Here is a 15,991-nt window from a genome sequence, read left to right as displayed (position 1 = left end):
GGGAAAATACAATACAACCATTACTGAGTTAACCCTTTCCATATTTTCAAGCATAGTGGTGGCTGTATCATGTTATGGGTATTAGGCTAGGCGGTATACCATATATACCGCATACCAGGTTATTTGGAAAAAGCCACGGAATAGTTTCAATACGTCAAAACAATTTCTTGAAGTTTAATACTTTTGAATATTTGTAGCTACTTAAGTAAACACCTGCAGTCAACTTGTGCAATATCTTTGGAAATAAAGAACATTGCATTCTTAATTTCACCTGTCAAATTATTAAAGCTTACTGTAGTCCCAGTCACGTGGTGTTTGTTTACAAGCAACACTGTTGCGCAGCATGTGCCGTGTGCCAGCTGAGGAGTATTTATGTCTGTAATAAAGCCCTTTTTTGGTGGAAAACTAGCCTATGCCCTCGTAGGCCCACCCATGGCTGCATCCATAGATTAGGGCCTAATGAATTTATTTAAATTGCCTGATTTCCTTATATGAACTGTAATCGCCGCATTTATATTTTTGTTCAGTATATACACTACCGGTCTAAAGTCTTCGAACACCTACTCATTCAAGGGTTTTTCTATTTTAAAAAAAAAACTATTTTCTACATTGTAGAAATTCCACAAATTAACTTTTAACAAGGCACACCTGTTAATTGAAAGCATTCCAGGTGACTACCTCATGAAGCTGGTTGAGAGAATGCAGGAGTGTGCAAAGCTGTCATCAAGGCAAAGGCTGAGGCTGGCTCCTTAGAAGAATCTAAAATATATTTTGATTTTTTTTGGTTACTACATGATTCCATATGTTACTTCATAGTTTTGATGTCTTTACTATTATTATTATACAATGTAGAAAATAGTAAAAATGAAGAAAAAACCCTTGAATGAGTAGGTGTCCAAATTTGACTGGTACTGCATGTATGGGATGTATAGACATTATGGACAGAATATGTAGTATATCTGAATAATATGTAGGATAGAATAGATATGTACAGCAATAGTTAAATAGGATGGCCTTGACTAGAATACAGTATACATATTAAATGGAAAAACAGTATGTAAACATTATTAAAGTGACCAGTGTTCCATGATTAAAGTGACCAGTGTTCCATGATTAAAGTGACCAGTGTTCCATGATTAAAAGTGACCAGTGTTCCATGATTAAAGTGACCAGTGTTCCATGATTAAAGTGACCAGTGTTCCATGATTAAAGTGACCAGTGTTTCCATGATTAAAGTGACCAGTGTTCCATGATTAAAGTGACCATGTTCCATGATAGTGCCATGCCATTAAAGTGACCAGTGTTCCATGATTAAAGTGACCAGTGTTCCATGATTAAAGTACCAGTGTTCCAGACTATGTGCATAGGCAGCAGCCTCTAAGGTGCAGGGTTAAGTAAGCGGGTGGTAGTCGGCTAGTGACAGTGACTTATTTCAGGACAGGGTACTGGGTGGAGGCCGGCTAGTGATGGCTATTTAACAGTGATGGCCTTGAGATGAAAGCTGTTTTTCAGTCCTCTGTCCCAGCTTTGATGCACCTGTACTAACCTCGCCTAATGGATGATCGCGAGTGAACAGGCCGTGCTCGGGTAGTTGATGATCTTCTTGGCCTTCCTGTACACTGGGTGTTGTAGGTGTCCTGGAGGAAGGTATGCGTTGGGCAGACCGCACCACACTCTGGAGAGCCCTGCGGTTGTGGACGATGCAGTTGCCATACCAGGCGTGATACAGCCCGACAGGATGCTCTCAATGGTGCATGTGTAAAAGTTTGTCTTAGGGGCCAAGCCAGGGCTCTACCCTGCTCCCTGTAGGCTGTTGTGTCTTCTGCAAACTTGATGATTGAGTTGGAGGTGTGCTTGGCCACGCAGTCATGGGTGAACAGGGATTACGGGAGGGCGCTGAGCATGCACCCTTCTGGGCCCCTGTGTTGAGATCAGCATAGTGGAGGTGTTGTTTCTTACCTTCACCACCTGTGGGGCGGCCCGTCAGGAAGTCCAGGACCCAGTTGCACAGGGCGGGATTCAGACCTAGGGCCCTGAGCTTAATGACGAGCTTGGAGGGTACTTTATTTAACTAGGCAAGTCAGTTAAGAACAAATTCTTATTTACAATGACAAGCCTACACCAGCCAAACCCGGACGACGCTGGGCCAATGTTGCGCCGCCCTATGGGACTCACAATCATGGCCGGTTGTGATACAGCCTGGATTCGAACCAGGTGTCTGCAGTGACGCCTCTAGAGATGCAGTGCCTTAGACCGCTGCTCCACTCGGGAGCCTAATGAACAGCATACATAGGTATTCCTCTTGTCCAGACGGATAGGGCAGTGTACAGTACGATGCATCATTATTGGGGCGGTATGCAAATTGAAGTGGGTCTAGGGTGTCAGGTAAGGTGGAGGTGATATGATCCTTAACTAACCTCAGTGGACCTCAGTTCATCTTTCAATCACCCACGTGGGTATATGCTCCTAAAAACCAATGAGGAGATGGGAGAGGCAGGATTTGCAGCGTGTCAAGCGTCACAAATAGAACCAAGTTCTATTTTAGTGCCTGGCTACGCAGACGCACGCGAAAAGTGTGGGTGCAATGATTGAAAACATGTGTACATTCATTTTGCGAAGTGATCGGTGAGGTCAGCATGAAATGGGTATGCTTGGGAGTTTCAGGATAAAAATAGAAATGGAATTGAGCTAAGCAGGAACCTGGTTAAATCTGCTTTTCACCAGACACTGGGAGGTGAATTCACCTTTCAGCAGGACAATAACCTAAAACAAGGCAAAATCTACACTACAGTTGCTTACCAAGAAGACAGTGAATGTTCCTGAGTGGCCGAGTTACAGTTTTGACTTAAATCACTTAAAGATTTAAGACCTGAAAATTGTTTTCTAGTAATGATCAACACCAATTTGGCAGATTTGAAGAATATTGAAAATAATAAATGGGCAAATGTTGCACAATCCAGTATGGAAAGCTCTTAGAGACTTTACCAGAAAGACTCTCAGCTCTTAGAGACTTACCCAGAAAGACTCTCAGCTTCTTAGAGACTTACCCAGAAAGACTCTCAGCTCTTAGAGACTTACCCAGAAAGACTCTCAGCTCTTAGAGACTTACCCAGAAAGACTCTCAGCTCTTAGAGACTTACCCAGAAAACTCTCAGCTTTAGAGACTTACCAGAAAGACTCTCAGCTCTTAGAGACTACCCAGAAAGACTCTCAGCTCTTAGAGACTTACCCAGAAAGACTCTCAGCTCTTAGAGACTTACCCAGAAAGACTCTCAGCTCTAGAGACTTACCAGAAGACTCTCAGCTCTTAGAGACTTACCCAGAAAGACTCTCAGCTCTTAGAGACTTACCAGAAAGACTCTCAGCTCTTAGAGACTACCCAGAAACTCTCAGCTCTTAGAGACTTACACCAGAAAAGGACTCAGCTGTAATTGCTGCCAAAGATGCTTCTACAAAGTATTGACTCAGGGGTTGAATACTTATGTAAATGAGATACGTCTATTTCATTTTCAATAAAAATGTGCAACATGTTCTAAAAACATGTTATACTTTGTCATTATGGGGTACTATAAGTAGATGGGTGAAAGAAAACAATCTCCTTACAATCATTTTGAACTGTCTACCAACAAAATGTGGAATAAGTCAAGGGACATTTAATTACTTTTTGAAAGGACGTAGGTTATGCTTGTATGACCAGTTACTGTAGTGTAAATAAATACAAAAACCTTAACAAAGAACCGTGAACTAAAAGAATCTATAGTCCTGATCATTCCATACACACACACACTAATAAACAGGACCTGTGATAGCCCTGGCCTCCAGTGACATCCAAGAATGCAGTCCTTCAACACTGTCTCCATGGGAAACAAAACATAAGAGAAAATGTTAGAGCAGGAAGGCAGACGAGGCAGAGAGATGAGCGTAAGGGGTGAGCGCGAGAGATGAGCGTAAGGGGTGAGCTAAGGGGTGAGCGGTGAGCGTAAGGGGTGAGCGATGAGCGTAAGGGGTGAGCGATGAGCGTAAGGGGTGAGCGATGAGCGTAAGGGGTGAGCGATGAGCGTAAGGGGTGAGAAGGAGAGAGYGAGAAGACCCTTCTATCCCAAATGGCACTTTATTCCCTACATAGTGCACTGCTTTTGACAATCCCTATGTAGGGAATAGGTGCCATTGGGGACGTATTGAATGACTGGTCTAACTGCTTTACCTGTGCCAATAAATCCTTTAGCTCTGCACTCAACAAACCACAAACACTAGAAATGACAAAACGTTGCTAACAATGGCCCCTCGAGGAGCATTACAGCATTGCTAATTTTACAGCGTAAACACTTAGGTAATTCCCTTGACTATACACTACATGCTTGGACTGAAAAAGTGCCATCGTTGAGACAACYCACTGTGATTAAGTCGACACACTGCATCAGAACCCATGTGTGTGAAAAGTGTAAGGAGTGTTTCCTGTGGGTGCTGCTGTGTCACAACACGAGGTGAGAGGGTGTCAGGATAAAAAAAGAAATTAAAAGCGTGTGCATGTGTGCGCGCACGGACGCGCCGCTCACCGCGGATCTTGCCGCTGACGTGTTCCTTGGAGGTGATAATCTGGTCCATGTCTGTGCGTAGCGCGGCGTCTAGACGGGGCGTCTCTACCTCACAGGCCTGGACGAGAGCCTGGTATTGGGCCTGGGTCTGAGACAACACCTGCTTATACACCGCCTCAGAGATCTGGAGGGGGACAGGGAGAGCGAGAGAGAGAGAGAATGGGTTGAATACACCGCCTCAGAGATCTGGAGGGGGACAGAGAGAGAAAGGGTTGTCCCAGATGCCACCCTATTCCACTACCTTTGACCAGGGTACATAATGCACGTGTAGGCTGGTCAAAAGTAGTGCACTATGTAGGGAATAGGGTGCCATTTGGGACGCACCCGCAATCAGATCAGGAATGTTGGGCCAGGAGTTTTCCGGACTATGTGACCTGAACAGGAAAAACTGAGTGTGCTCAGGGAAAACTCTGGGGCCTGGGAACGAACACAGTGCAGCACGTCGGTAGAACGACTCACCAGCATCCAGTCCCTCTGTCTCTGTTGCATCTTCCCCTTCAGACGAGGACCAATCAGATTCCTCAGCTCTGGGTAGAGGGTCTCCATCACTAGGTTGGCTAGGATCTAAAACACACACTGCATTAATCACTTACACAATCTTTAAAGTGTGTGTATAGGATGTGCCTGTATGACTAACCAAGAGAAGTAACTAGTGGTTGGCAGAACTTGGCACCTAGTAAAAGCATATGAGACTTTGATGTTGGAGTTCGGTGTTTCCACAACAGAGAAAATGACAAGGTGTTGTGTCAGTCTTAATATGTGGCATTTCAAACGGTGTTTCCACAACAGAGAAAATGACAAGGTGTTGTGTCAGTCTTAATATGTGGCATTTCAAACAGAACGGTAACAAAACACAACTGGCAACCTGTAGAGCGCAGGAACCACTTCAGAGTCACCTACATGAATGTGTTGACTGGTGTGTTTGCACAAGACTATGCAGGTTCAGTACGAGTCCATGCGTGCATCCCAAATGGCACCCTATTCCCTACATAGTGCACTACTTTGACCAGGGCTCACAGTAACATGTGGCTCCTCTACACAACATAATAATCGCTAAATGTATGAGTGAGGAGCTGTTCACAATACAATATTTATTGTGGGTCTCTTACTCTTCCTGGGGTCCAGCAAAATTGAGGCAGTTCTACAATTTTAAAAACATTAGAATACATTTCACAACACATTAAGTGTGTCCTCAGGCCACTATTCTACTACCACACATCTACAGTGCATTCAGAAAGTACTCAAGACCTGGACTTTTTCTAAATTTTATTACATTGCAGGCTTATTATGAAAATGTTTTTTTTAAACCCATCATTCTGGGCTCCCGAGTGGCGCAGAGGTTTAAGGCACTGCATCATAGTGCTAGAGGTGTCACTACAGACCCTGGTTCGATCCCGGGCTGTATCACAACCGGCCGTGATCGGGAGTCCCATAGGGCGGCACACAATTGGCCCAGCATCGTCCGGGCCAATCATTGTAAATAAGAAATTGTTCTTAACTGACTTGCCTAGTTAAATAAAATACATTTTAAAAATCTACACACAATACCCCATAATGACAAAGTGAAAACAGGTTTTTAGAAATGTTTGCAAATATATTACAAATAAAAAAAATAAAATACAAATTTACAAGTATTCAGACCCTTTGCTATGAGACTCGAAATTGAGCTCAGGTGCATCCGGTTTCCAGTGATCATCCTTGAGATGTTTCTACAACTTGATTGGAGTTCACCTGTGGTAAATTCAATTGATTGGACATGATTTGGAAAAGCACAGACCTGTCTATATAAGGRCCCWCAGTTGACAGTGCCTGTCAGAGCAAAAACCAAGCCATGAGGTTGAAMGAATTGTCCGTAGAGCACCGAGACAGGATTGTGTTGAGGCACAGATCTGGGGAAGGGTACCAAAACATTTCTGCAGCATTGAAGGTCCCCAAGAACACAGTGGCCTCCATCATTCTTAAATGGAAGAAGTTTGGAACCACCAAGACTCTTCCTAGAGCTGGCCGCCCGGTCAAACTGAGCAATCGGGGGAGAAGGGCCTTGGTCAGAGAGGTGACCAAGAACCCGAAGGTTACTCTGACAGAGCTCCAGAGTTCCCCTGTGGAGATGGGAGAACCTTCCAGAAGGACAACCAGCAATCAGCAATCCTGCAGCAATCCACCAATCAGGGCTTTATGGTAGAGTGGCCAGATGGAAGCCCACTTGGAGTTTCCCAAAAGGCACCTAAAGGACTCTGACCATAAGAAACATAATTCTCTGGTCTGATGAAAGGGAGATTGAACTCTTTGGCCTGAATGCCGTCTGGAGGAAACCTGGCACCATCCCTACGGTGAAGCGTGGTGGCAGTATCATGCTGGAGGGAATGTTTTTCAGTGGCAGGGACTGGGGGACTAGTCAGGATAGATGAACGGAGTGCAGTAGAGAGAGATCCTTCCAACAGGACAACGACTCTAAGCACACAGCCAAGACAGGTGTGCCAAGCTTGTAGTGTCATACCGAAGACAAAGCTGTAATTGCTGCCAAAGGTTCTTCGACGAAGTACTGAGTAAAGGGTCTGAATACTTGTGTAAATGTGATATATTGTTTTATTAGTAATACATTTGCTCAAAATTCTAAAAACCTGTTTTTGCTTTGTCGTTATGGGGTATTGTGTGTAGACGAGAAATAATACATTTTAGAATAAGGCTGCAATGTAAAAATGTGGCAAAAGTCAATGGTCTGAATACTTTCCAAATGCACTGTATAACAGAAATCTGTGTGTGCATGCTATAGTGCTATGCTATAGGGTTAACCTTACAGAAACCTTAAGGTCAGTGTCTGAGACAGGATGCAGTTTGACCACTATGTAACTAATATGTGTCATTAATTCAATTGATTAATTCTGCATTAAATAAMTAAGTCATGTAATATCATATGTATTCATATAGAGCAGCATGGTATTTTACACCCTAATCTCTCACCCAGAACGTCATGAGACTATTTTCTCCCTAACATGCAGTAAAATACACACTGCAAACAGATAAATCTGCTGGGATTGGGTTTGTCAGAGGGCCAGTTCTCCATTTCCCTTTGCTCATTAGTGGTTCTGCGTTTTAAGGTGCTTACAGGCACACACACACGCCTGCTTTTTACCTGCAGCGCATCCACCTCACTAGACTTACAGAAAACATTTAAAAGGCACTCAAACACTTAACACACACCTCAGTCCACCCCTCCAACCCAACCCATCATACACAGTCACACACTTGAATAGCTAACTTTTTATTTAACCTTTATTTAACTAGGCAAGTCAGTTAAGAACAAATTCTTATTTACAATGACGGCCTACCGGGAAACAGTGGGTTAACTGCCTTGTTCAGGGMCAGAACGACATATTTTTACCTTGTCAGCTTGGCGATTCGATCCAGCCACCTTTCGGTTACCGAAGTTCATTGGCTGAAACTCYAATTGCTATGGGGCTGGCCCGCGTGGGGGAAAAATGGCGCCACACAGCTACCAGAAAACAGTCGCTGTAAAACTAGGGATTTCGTGGCTAATTGAGGTAAGACACTAATTCTGCTCATACACTATGCATGTATAAACTACACAGACACATCCAGCCCAAAGCAGGAGGTTTACTAGTCGCCAAAGTTCAGGACCATGTCTTTAAAGCCCAATTATACCAGGCCTGGTTGTCCCAGTTGAATTACAGCCACAATTAGAACTGATCGTAGGGTGTGGCGTTACACAATAAGGACAGATGGTTGTTTACTCATGGGCCACAGCTACGGGCAGAGCAGAGGGATGAAGGTCCAGTCCTCAGGGGTAAATCACAGAAAAATGAGTTCCCCTCATTGTGTTTCAGAAAACCCCTGGCTTTGTTACACAATACAAACAAAGGCAGTGTACGTCATCTTTTGGATCGTGTTCTTGTTTGATATAAGAAATTATATTAGATACTACTAGACAGTACTGTACTAGTAGTACACCTCACCCATCTAGTTGCTCTCGGTTCTTGGTCAGAATCACATAGAAAGAAAACATATTCCAGCATACATTTCACTGGTAAACAACTATAGTTTATATGCCAACATTCAGTACCAAGTTTGTACATTGCAGGTTTTATCTTTATTTTGACTATTTTCTACATTGTAGAATAATAGTGAATACATCAAAACTATGAACCAACACATATGGAATCATGTAGTAACCAAATAAAGTGTTAAATCTTATTTTTTGTATTTGAGATTCTTCAAAGTAGCCACCCTTTGCCTTGACTGCTTTGCCCACTCTTGCCATTTTTAATAACATTTTTGGGGGGATTTGTTTAACACTTTTTTGGTTACTACATGATTCCATAGTTGATGTCTTCACTATTATTCTACAATGTAGAAAATAGTCAAAATAAAGAAAAACCCTTGAATGAGTAGGTGTGTCCAAACGTTTGACTGGTGCTGTATATGCGGGAGGGGGTTGTCACGGGTGTAGGCCAAATGTATCCTGAACACTAAGAAAAACAAGCAAGCAGCCCCCACCCTGCAGCACAAACACTGGCCCTATGGCCCCTTTATCCTGTGTTGCGTGTTTAGACACACTGGGGGGCGATTGAAACTAGCCGGAGGGAGACAGGAAAAGTGGTTACTGCCCCTACCCAGGACCCAGCCCATGCACACACTCTGGCACACAACACACACTCTGTGCTCAATAACCCTTCATTTACCTCCAATAAGACTCAACTGGGATTCATTCATTAGGAACTGAAATGGAAAAAAGGTTTTACTACCATGTAGCCTAATGAATACAACCCAACACTAAACAGTCAAACATGTCACCAGACAGCTAATAATCATTCGAAACACTGTCGGTTCATTCACATGGGGAAAACCAAATCTATGGATAACACACACACACACACAAGTCCGACTTCCAGTGAAATCATAAGAGAAACTGAAAACAAACAAGTTTGACATGATAGTTCTGAGGAAGTGGTTTAACGTGTAAATATGCATGCCCCACCCAACCCATCTCTTAACATTTACATTTAAGTCATTTAGCAGACGCTCTTATCCAGAGCGACTTACAAAGAGGGCAACAGGGATACAGCATTACAGTCTTTATCCATCTACATGTGTAGTAGCCCTGGCTTGCCTTGGCTGCAGAATATAAAACCATAACTCAAGTTTTAATACGATTTAATATGCTTGGACCAGGGCTCGACTTGGCCCACTCTGCTTTCGACATACTTGAATAATTGTCTCAATGCAGTCCAGACAACAGATTGGAGCTGAACACAGCGGCTAGCTACATGACATGTAGAATTCCCCCCCCTCGTCTCTAGATGTTCATAGAAGCCTACTGTGTGGTTGGTGAGGTACATGCTTTCGGGTGCCTGTGATGCTCTGGGCAAACCCTACGTAGACAACAAAGGCTAGAAACACACTATTACTCCCATGACAGCTGTTATTAAATAGGGCCATGATATTGACATGGTAATTCTAGGGTGCCCATCTGAAATGGCACACTATTCCCTATATAGTGCACTACTTTTGACCAGGGTCCACATAGGGTGCACTATATAGGGAATAGGGTGCCATTTCAGATGCGGGCCTCCTGTCTCATGCCCAACACTGTGATCCCTTCAAAGTTTGTCTCTCATACTAGGCAAGTCCGATCACTTCAGGACTTCAGAGTAACAGTGTGTCCCCCAAAATGGCACCCCATTCCATCTACAGTGCAATACCTTTGACCAGGGCCCATAGGAATTAGGTGCACCCAGAGTGCTGTGATTCAGGGCATGGCACCACTTCGGTTACGTTTACACAGGCAGCTCAACTCTGATCTTTATTCCACTAATTGGTATTTTGACCAAGCACATCAGATACTTTTCAGAACCGGTCTGATTGATCAAAAAAACAATTATTGAAAAATATATCAGAATTGGGCTGCCTGTGTAAACAAAGCCTTAGTCCCTACTGCTACCATTATACCAAGCAGAAACACCATTACCAGTCCCACAAAACAGATCAAGGCCTACAGAGAGAGGAAAGAGAGCTCTGAAAAGCCATCTTTTCCTGTGTTGATGAGAATTGGGAGGACAATGAGTGAAATGGAGCTAGTGAGAAAGAACACAGACTATTTGAAAGGAAGACCACCCAGGCAGGGCCACACCTGAGCCTGAGTAGGGGACTGTTCCTACCCAAGCAGGGGTAAGAAACAGATAGAGGGGGAATTTGAAAGAGTCTCTTTCAGAGGAGACCCCACCCAGAGAAGCAGGGGTCTGTTCAAACTGGTATTACAGTATTACTTATTTCCCCCAGCACAAGGTGCACCTGTGTAGTGATCATGCTATTTAATCAGCTTCTTGATATGCCACACCTGTCAGGTGGATGGATTATCTTGGCAAATGACAAATGCTCACTAACAGGGATGTAAACACWTTTGTGCACAACATTTGGGAGAAATAGCTTTTTGTGAATATGGAACATTTCTGGGATCTTTTATTTCAGCTCATAAAACCAACACTTTACATTTTTATTCAGTGTTTAACATTAATGTGTGGAAAATTACTAAATTGCTTACACAGTTAACACACAGCACTGACACACACACACTTACCCCACCAGACATGCCACCAACTTGTTACAGTCCCCAAATCCAGAATGAATTGAAGGAAACACAGTATTATATAGAGCCATGATAGCCATGATTGCATGCAACATCTCGTATTGCTCAGGTAACCAGATTATTTTCTTCAGTATTGAGTCAGTACCGAACCTTTGAGTAGTTCTGTCCTTGAGCTGTTCTAGTTTAATGTTCTGTATGATGTCATGTTTCACGTGGACCCCAAGAAGAGAAGCTGCTGCTTATCGCAACAGCTAATGGGGATCCTAATAAAATACCAAATACCCAAGGGGTGAACCAGATCTGGGAGAGATACCGTCAAGCATCCGTAGATCTCTTCGCACGAAAACACGCACTAKCCGCTATTCTTCACGCAAGCTGGAGACAACTCCGGTTGAATTTGCTGGCACACGCTTGGCAGAGGGTGTTGCGTTATACCTTTACTCCCCTCAGCCCCAATCTAGCCAGAGTGAGGGAAGAAGGCTCATCCCTCAACTTGGTAGCCCCTCGATGGCCAGGCAAGCTCTGCATAGCGGAGCTCATTTTCCTGCTGTACGTCGAGCCCTGGCAACTGCCATTACGCAGGGATCTGCTGACCCAAGCAAATTTTACAACCTTACCCAGACACCATGGCCCTCTGGGCCTGGCCCGWMAGAGATTAAATCTGGATGCGACAGGCCTGCCCTCTCAGAGTCATTGAGACTATCCAGAGGGCTCCTTCTACACGCCCTCTGTATGGAATCAAGTGGTGCATTTCTGAGAAGTGGTGTGACCAGAAACACATCATTCCTGACCAATGCTTTGTATTTTTATACTTTTTTGAACGGAGGTAACGCTTTCTCCACTGATAAGGTCTATCTAGCCGCCTTCTCGGCCTGTCACATAGGCTTCGACAATAACACGGTGGGGAAACACCACTTGTTAATGCGTTTCATAAAAKAATTATAAAAAAATAAAATAAAAATTGACCCTTTAACTAGGCAAGTCAGTTAAGAACAAATTTTTATTTACAATGATGGCCTACCCCAGCCAAACCCGGACGACGCCGGGCCAATTGTGTGCCGCCCTATGGGACTCCCAATCACAGCTTGATGTGATATAGCCTGGATTTGAACCAGGGGACTGTAGTGACGTCTCTTGCACTGAGATGCAGTGCCTTAGACCGCTGTACTACTCGAGAGCCATGGAGGGGGCGCGTCGCTTACGGCCAGTTCCAAAGCCTTTAGTCCAGTAATGGGATTTGTCTGTTGTGCTCGAGGCCATTTCACAGCAGCCTTTTGCGCTGCTGGAAAGTGTGGAGATGACATATCCCTGCTTTAAGACTGCTTTATTGGTCGCCCTTATGACCGCAAAGCGAGAGATTCATGCCTACAGTTGGCACAGGGCTTTTCCAAGGTTACCTTATTGCCCAACCCTGRCTTTATGCCTAAAGGTCAGCGGCAATTACAATTCTCGCCTTGGACCTTGTGGCTTTCCATCCGCCGCCTTTCCCTTCTACAGAGGAGTGACTCCACCGTTTTTGTCCAGTATGAGCGGATTGAACGAGAGCTTTGCACAAGAGCGACCAACTCTGTCATGGGTGCCTCCCTGCAAGGGCATAACCCGACAACGGGTATCACATTGGATGGTAGAAGCTATTATATTGGCCTATAATAGTAAAGCGTTCCAGTCTCCGGAAGGCCTCACTCCACCAGAGAGAGGTATGGCTACTTATTGGGCACTGTTCAATTCTCCTGCAAGGAGATGCCCTTGCGATGCAGCTTGTTGGACATTCCCTCATACTTTTAGGAGGTTCTACCAGCTAGACGTCATTGCACATTCTTTGGTGCATATGGTCCTTAGTGTCGGGGCCTCTGAGGGTTGATATGTTGCAGTTACCGGGCTTCGGAGAGCATGTTGCAACACGGGAGTTGGCCATATCCCTCATTTGAGATATTGAAACTAATAATGGAAAGATGACTTTAGGTTACTTGTGTAACCCTGATATTATGAGTGAGATCTCACCGTATTCCCCTACTCACAAGAGTGTGAGGACGTTCGGCATGTTCGAGAATGACCAGAAGGCGGGTGAGTGGCTCTTTAGTTTGAGAGGAGAGGCTGAACTAATTTGCCACTCGACCTGTACGTCTCCGACAGATGTGTGTGATTGGTTCTTTGAGCTTATAAGATTCTTGTGAATCCCTCATGTGAGATACAGTATCTAACTCATATCAGAGAACTGATGTTATGCAAGTAACCTTACGTTTTCTCAGGAGGAGAGTTCAATTCCTCCTTCCATCTGTACTCTCAGAGAAACAGTCAACAAATCCTCAGTAGACAGACAGACCTCAAATACACACCAGCTGCCTGACTCACATCCATCATGGACACTGACCACTCAAGAGGTTTAGCTAAGGCCGTGACTCAACACACCTGCTGTAAGTACTGTATGGTGTTAGCATCACCTATTCACAATACATTCAAATTAAACAAGGTTAACTAAATGTAACTAAGTCCTCAAGGAGGTAGAGCCAGCTCCATAGTGTTCCTCTCACCTGTGGTGGCCCTCCACACATCATGTCCCAGGTGCCGTAGTGTCCCTGAGCCTGCCTGTGGAGCCGCACAGCATCCGTGAAGGCAGGGGTCTGCACCCTGCATTCTTCTGACAGACCTGGAGGGGGCAGGCAAGAGCACACAGTTACGATAGGCTGGAGCTTCTGTGGTGGAAGTGATTGTGACGTTTGAAATGTTTCAGTATGAACACTGAGGTCGAGTCTCAAATGGTACCCTATTCCCTATATAGTGCACTGTTTTTGACCAGGTCCCATAAGGCTCTGGTCATAAGTGCACTATATACGGAATATGATGCCATTTGGGAAGGCCCTGAGAGATACAGTTTGTTTGGAAGACACAAAACAGGCGTATCAACTGTACTGAGTGACCAGCTATCAAACTATTCAGGTAATAGAACAATTTGAAAAATCTATTTGCTCAAGGAAATTGCTAGAACATTATCAACGACCTCTTGGCCCTTCATAAACCAGCCATGTTCCACCACAGCGGCTATTCGTTAATAATAGTAACTTGACCGTGGGACAACAGGAATCACAGCCCTCGTCAGGCAGTGGAGTCATGCCCAAAACAGGAAGTGACAGAGGCGGTGTAGTTACTATGGTAACGGCCCCTCCCAGTAGCAGCAGGGACAATGGTAGGCAGCTGAAGAGGAGTCAGCACACACATGTTCATAGGGCTATTTCACTTTCAGGAAGTCAGCACTCATGTGGGTTTGCATATGTGGTGAAAATACACCAGCCTTCAAGGTCAGGGTATTCTGAAATAAGTCTGAAATCTGTTTCTCTCAAGGTCACTGTATTGAAACACTGTCTAGTAGGTAGTGTGTTAAGAGGTATGGACATTAATTGAATAGCAAGCAAGCAGATGTGCCTGCCAGATGGCTGGATAGGACAGAGCTCCACAGCATGCATACAAAGAACACACAATGTGCCAACATGTGCATACAAATCACTATGCCAGGTAAACAGAATGGTGAGGAGCCATTGATTGCGCCAACGTACAGATGCGACCTAACGACTACAACCCTCCACAGAATCAGTAGAGGACAGCACTCAGCTTAGTCGAAGTCAAGCAACCTACTGAGAAAATACTATGTAGGAGACCCCTGCTAAATATAAATGTTTGGGGGAAAATACTCTTACATAACAGAATCGCATGTCACTTCATGACTCCACAAGAGTTAAGCGTACAGGAAAGACCCACTTGAGTGTGTCTGTGATGTAGTCTAGTCATGTGGAAATGTGTGCGCGTGCTCATGTGTCTATCCTGCATGCCTCGGCTGTGGGTTTGACAAAGAGAGGAAATTAAATGGAGAAGGTTGGGGGAGGGTTAGACAGACAGGAAGCCCTCCCTCTACCCCCATGCCAACTCTGGGCTGATGGGTGAGGGTGAAATGGGGCTAGTCTGTCTTGGCATTCATGAGAACACAGACATACAGGTCAGCTGGCCATGGCTGTATCCAAAATGGCACCCTATTCCATATATATCTATATAGTGTACTTCCCTATATGACGTGATCTTCCTGTCTGGGTTGGCGCCCGCCCTTGGTTTGTGCCGTGGCGGAGATCTTTGTGGGCTATACTCGGCCTTGTCTCAGAATTGTAAGTTGGTGGTTGAAGATATCCCTCTAGTGGTGCGGGGGCTGTGCTTTGGCAAAGTGGGTGGGGTTATATCCTTCCTGTTTGGCCCTGACCGGGGGTATCATCGGATGGGGCCACAGTGTCTCCTGACCCCTCCTGTCTCAGCCTCCAGTATTTATGCTGCAGTAGTTTATGTGTCGGGGGGCTAGGGTCAGTTTGTTATATCTGGAATACTTCTCCTGTCTTATCTGGTGTCCTGTGTGAATTTAAGTATGCTCTCTAATTCTCTCTTTCTCTCGGAGGACCTGAGCCCTAGGACCATGCGTCAGGACTACCGGGCATGATGACTCCTCCCCAGTCCACCTGGCCTTGCTGCTGTTCCAGTTTCAACTGTTCTGCCTGCGGCTATGGAACCCTGACCTGTCCACCGGACGTGCTACCTGTCCCAGACCTGCTGTTTTCAACTCTCTAGAGACCGCAGGAGCGGTAGAGATACTCTTAATGATCGGCTATGAAAAGCCAACTGACATTTACTCCTGAGGTGCTGACTTGCTACACCCTCGATAACTATTGTGATTATTATTATTTGACCATGCTGGTCATTTATGAACATTTGAACATCTTGGCCATGTTCTGTTATAATCTCCACCCGACACAGCCAG

General features: G+C 44.8%; 1 protein-coding gene across 1 annotated transcript in view; it reads right to left on the bottom strand.

The window, feature by feature from the left end:
• LOC111963951 (protein Niban 2) overlaps positions 1–15,991 on the bottom strand; it is a 63,129-nt gene that overhangs the window by 10,094 nt on the left and 37,044 nt on the right. The window contains 3 exon segments of the mRNA XM_023987563.2: positions 4,557–4,719; positions 5,055–5,159; positions 13,731–13,846. Of these exon segments, the coding sequence (XP_023843331.2) occupies positions 4,557–4,719; positions 5,055–5,159; positions 13,731–13,846 (384 nt within the window).

The sequence above is a fragment of the Salvelinus sp. IW2-2015 genome, linkage group LG5 (genome assembly GCF_002910315.2).
Source record: "Salvelinus sp. IW2-2015 linkage group LG5, ASM291031v2, whole genome shotgun sequence".
NCBI classification, from domain to species: Eukaryota; Metazoa; Chordata; class Actinopteri; order Salmoniformes; family Salmonidae; genus Salvelinus; species Salvelinus sp. IW2-2015.
The sequence above is the reverse complement of the archived record's forward strand: the minus strand, read 5'-3'. Positions and strand labels throughout refer to the sequence as shown.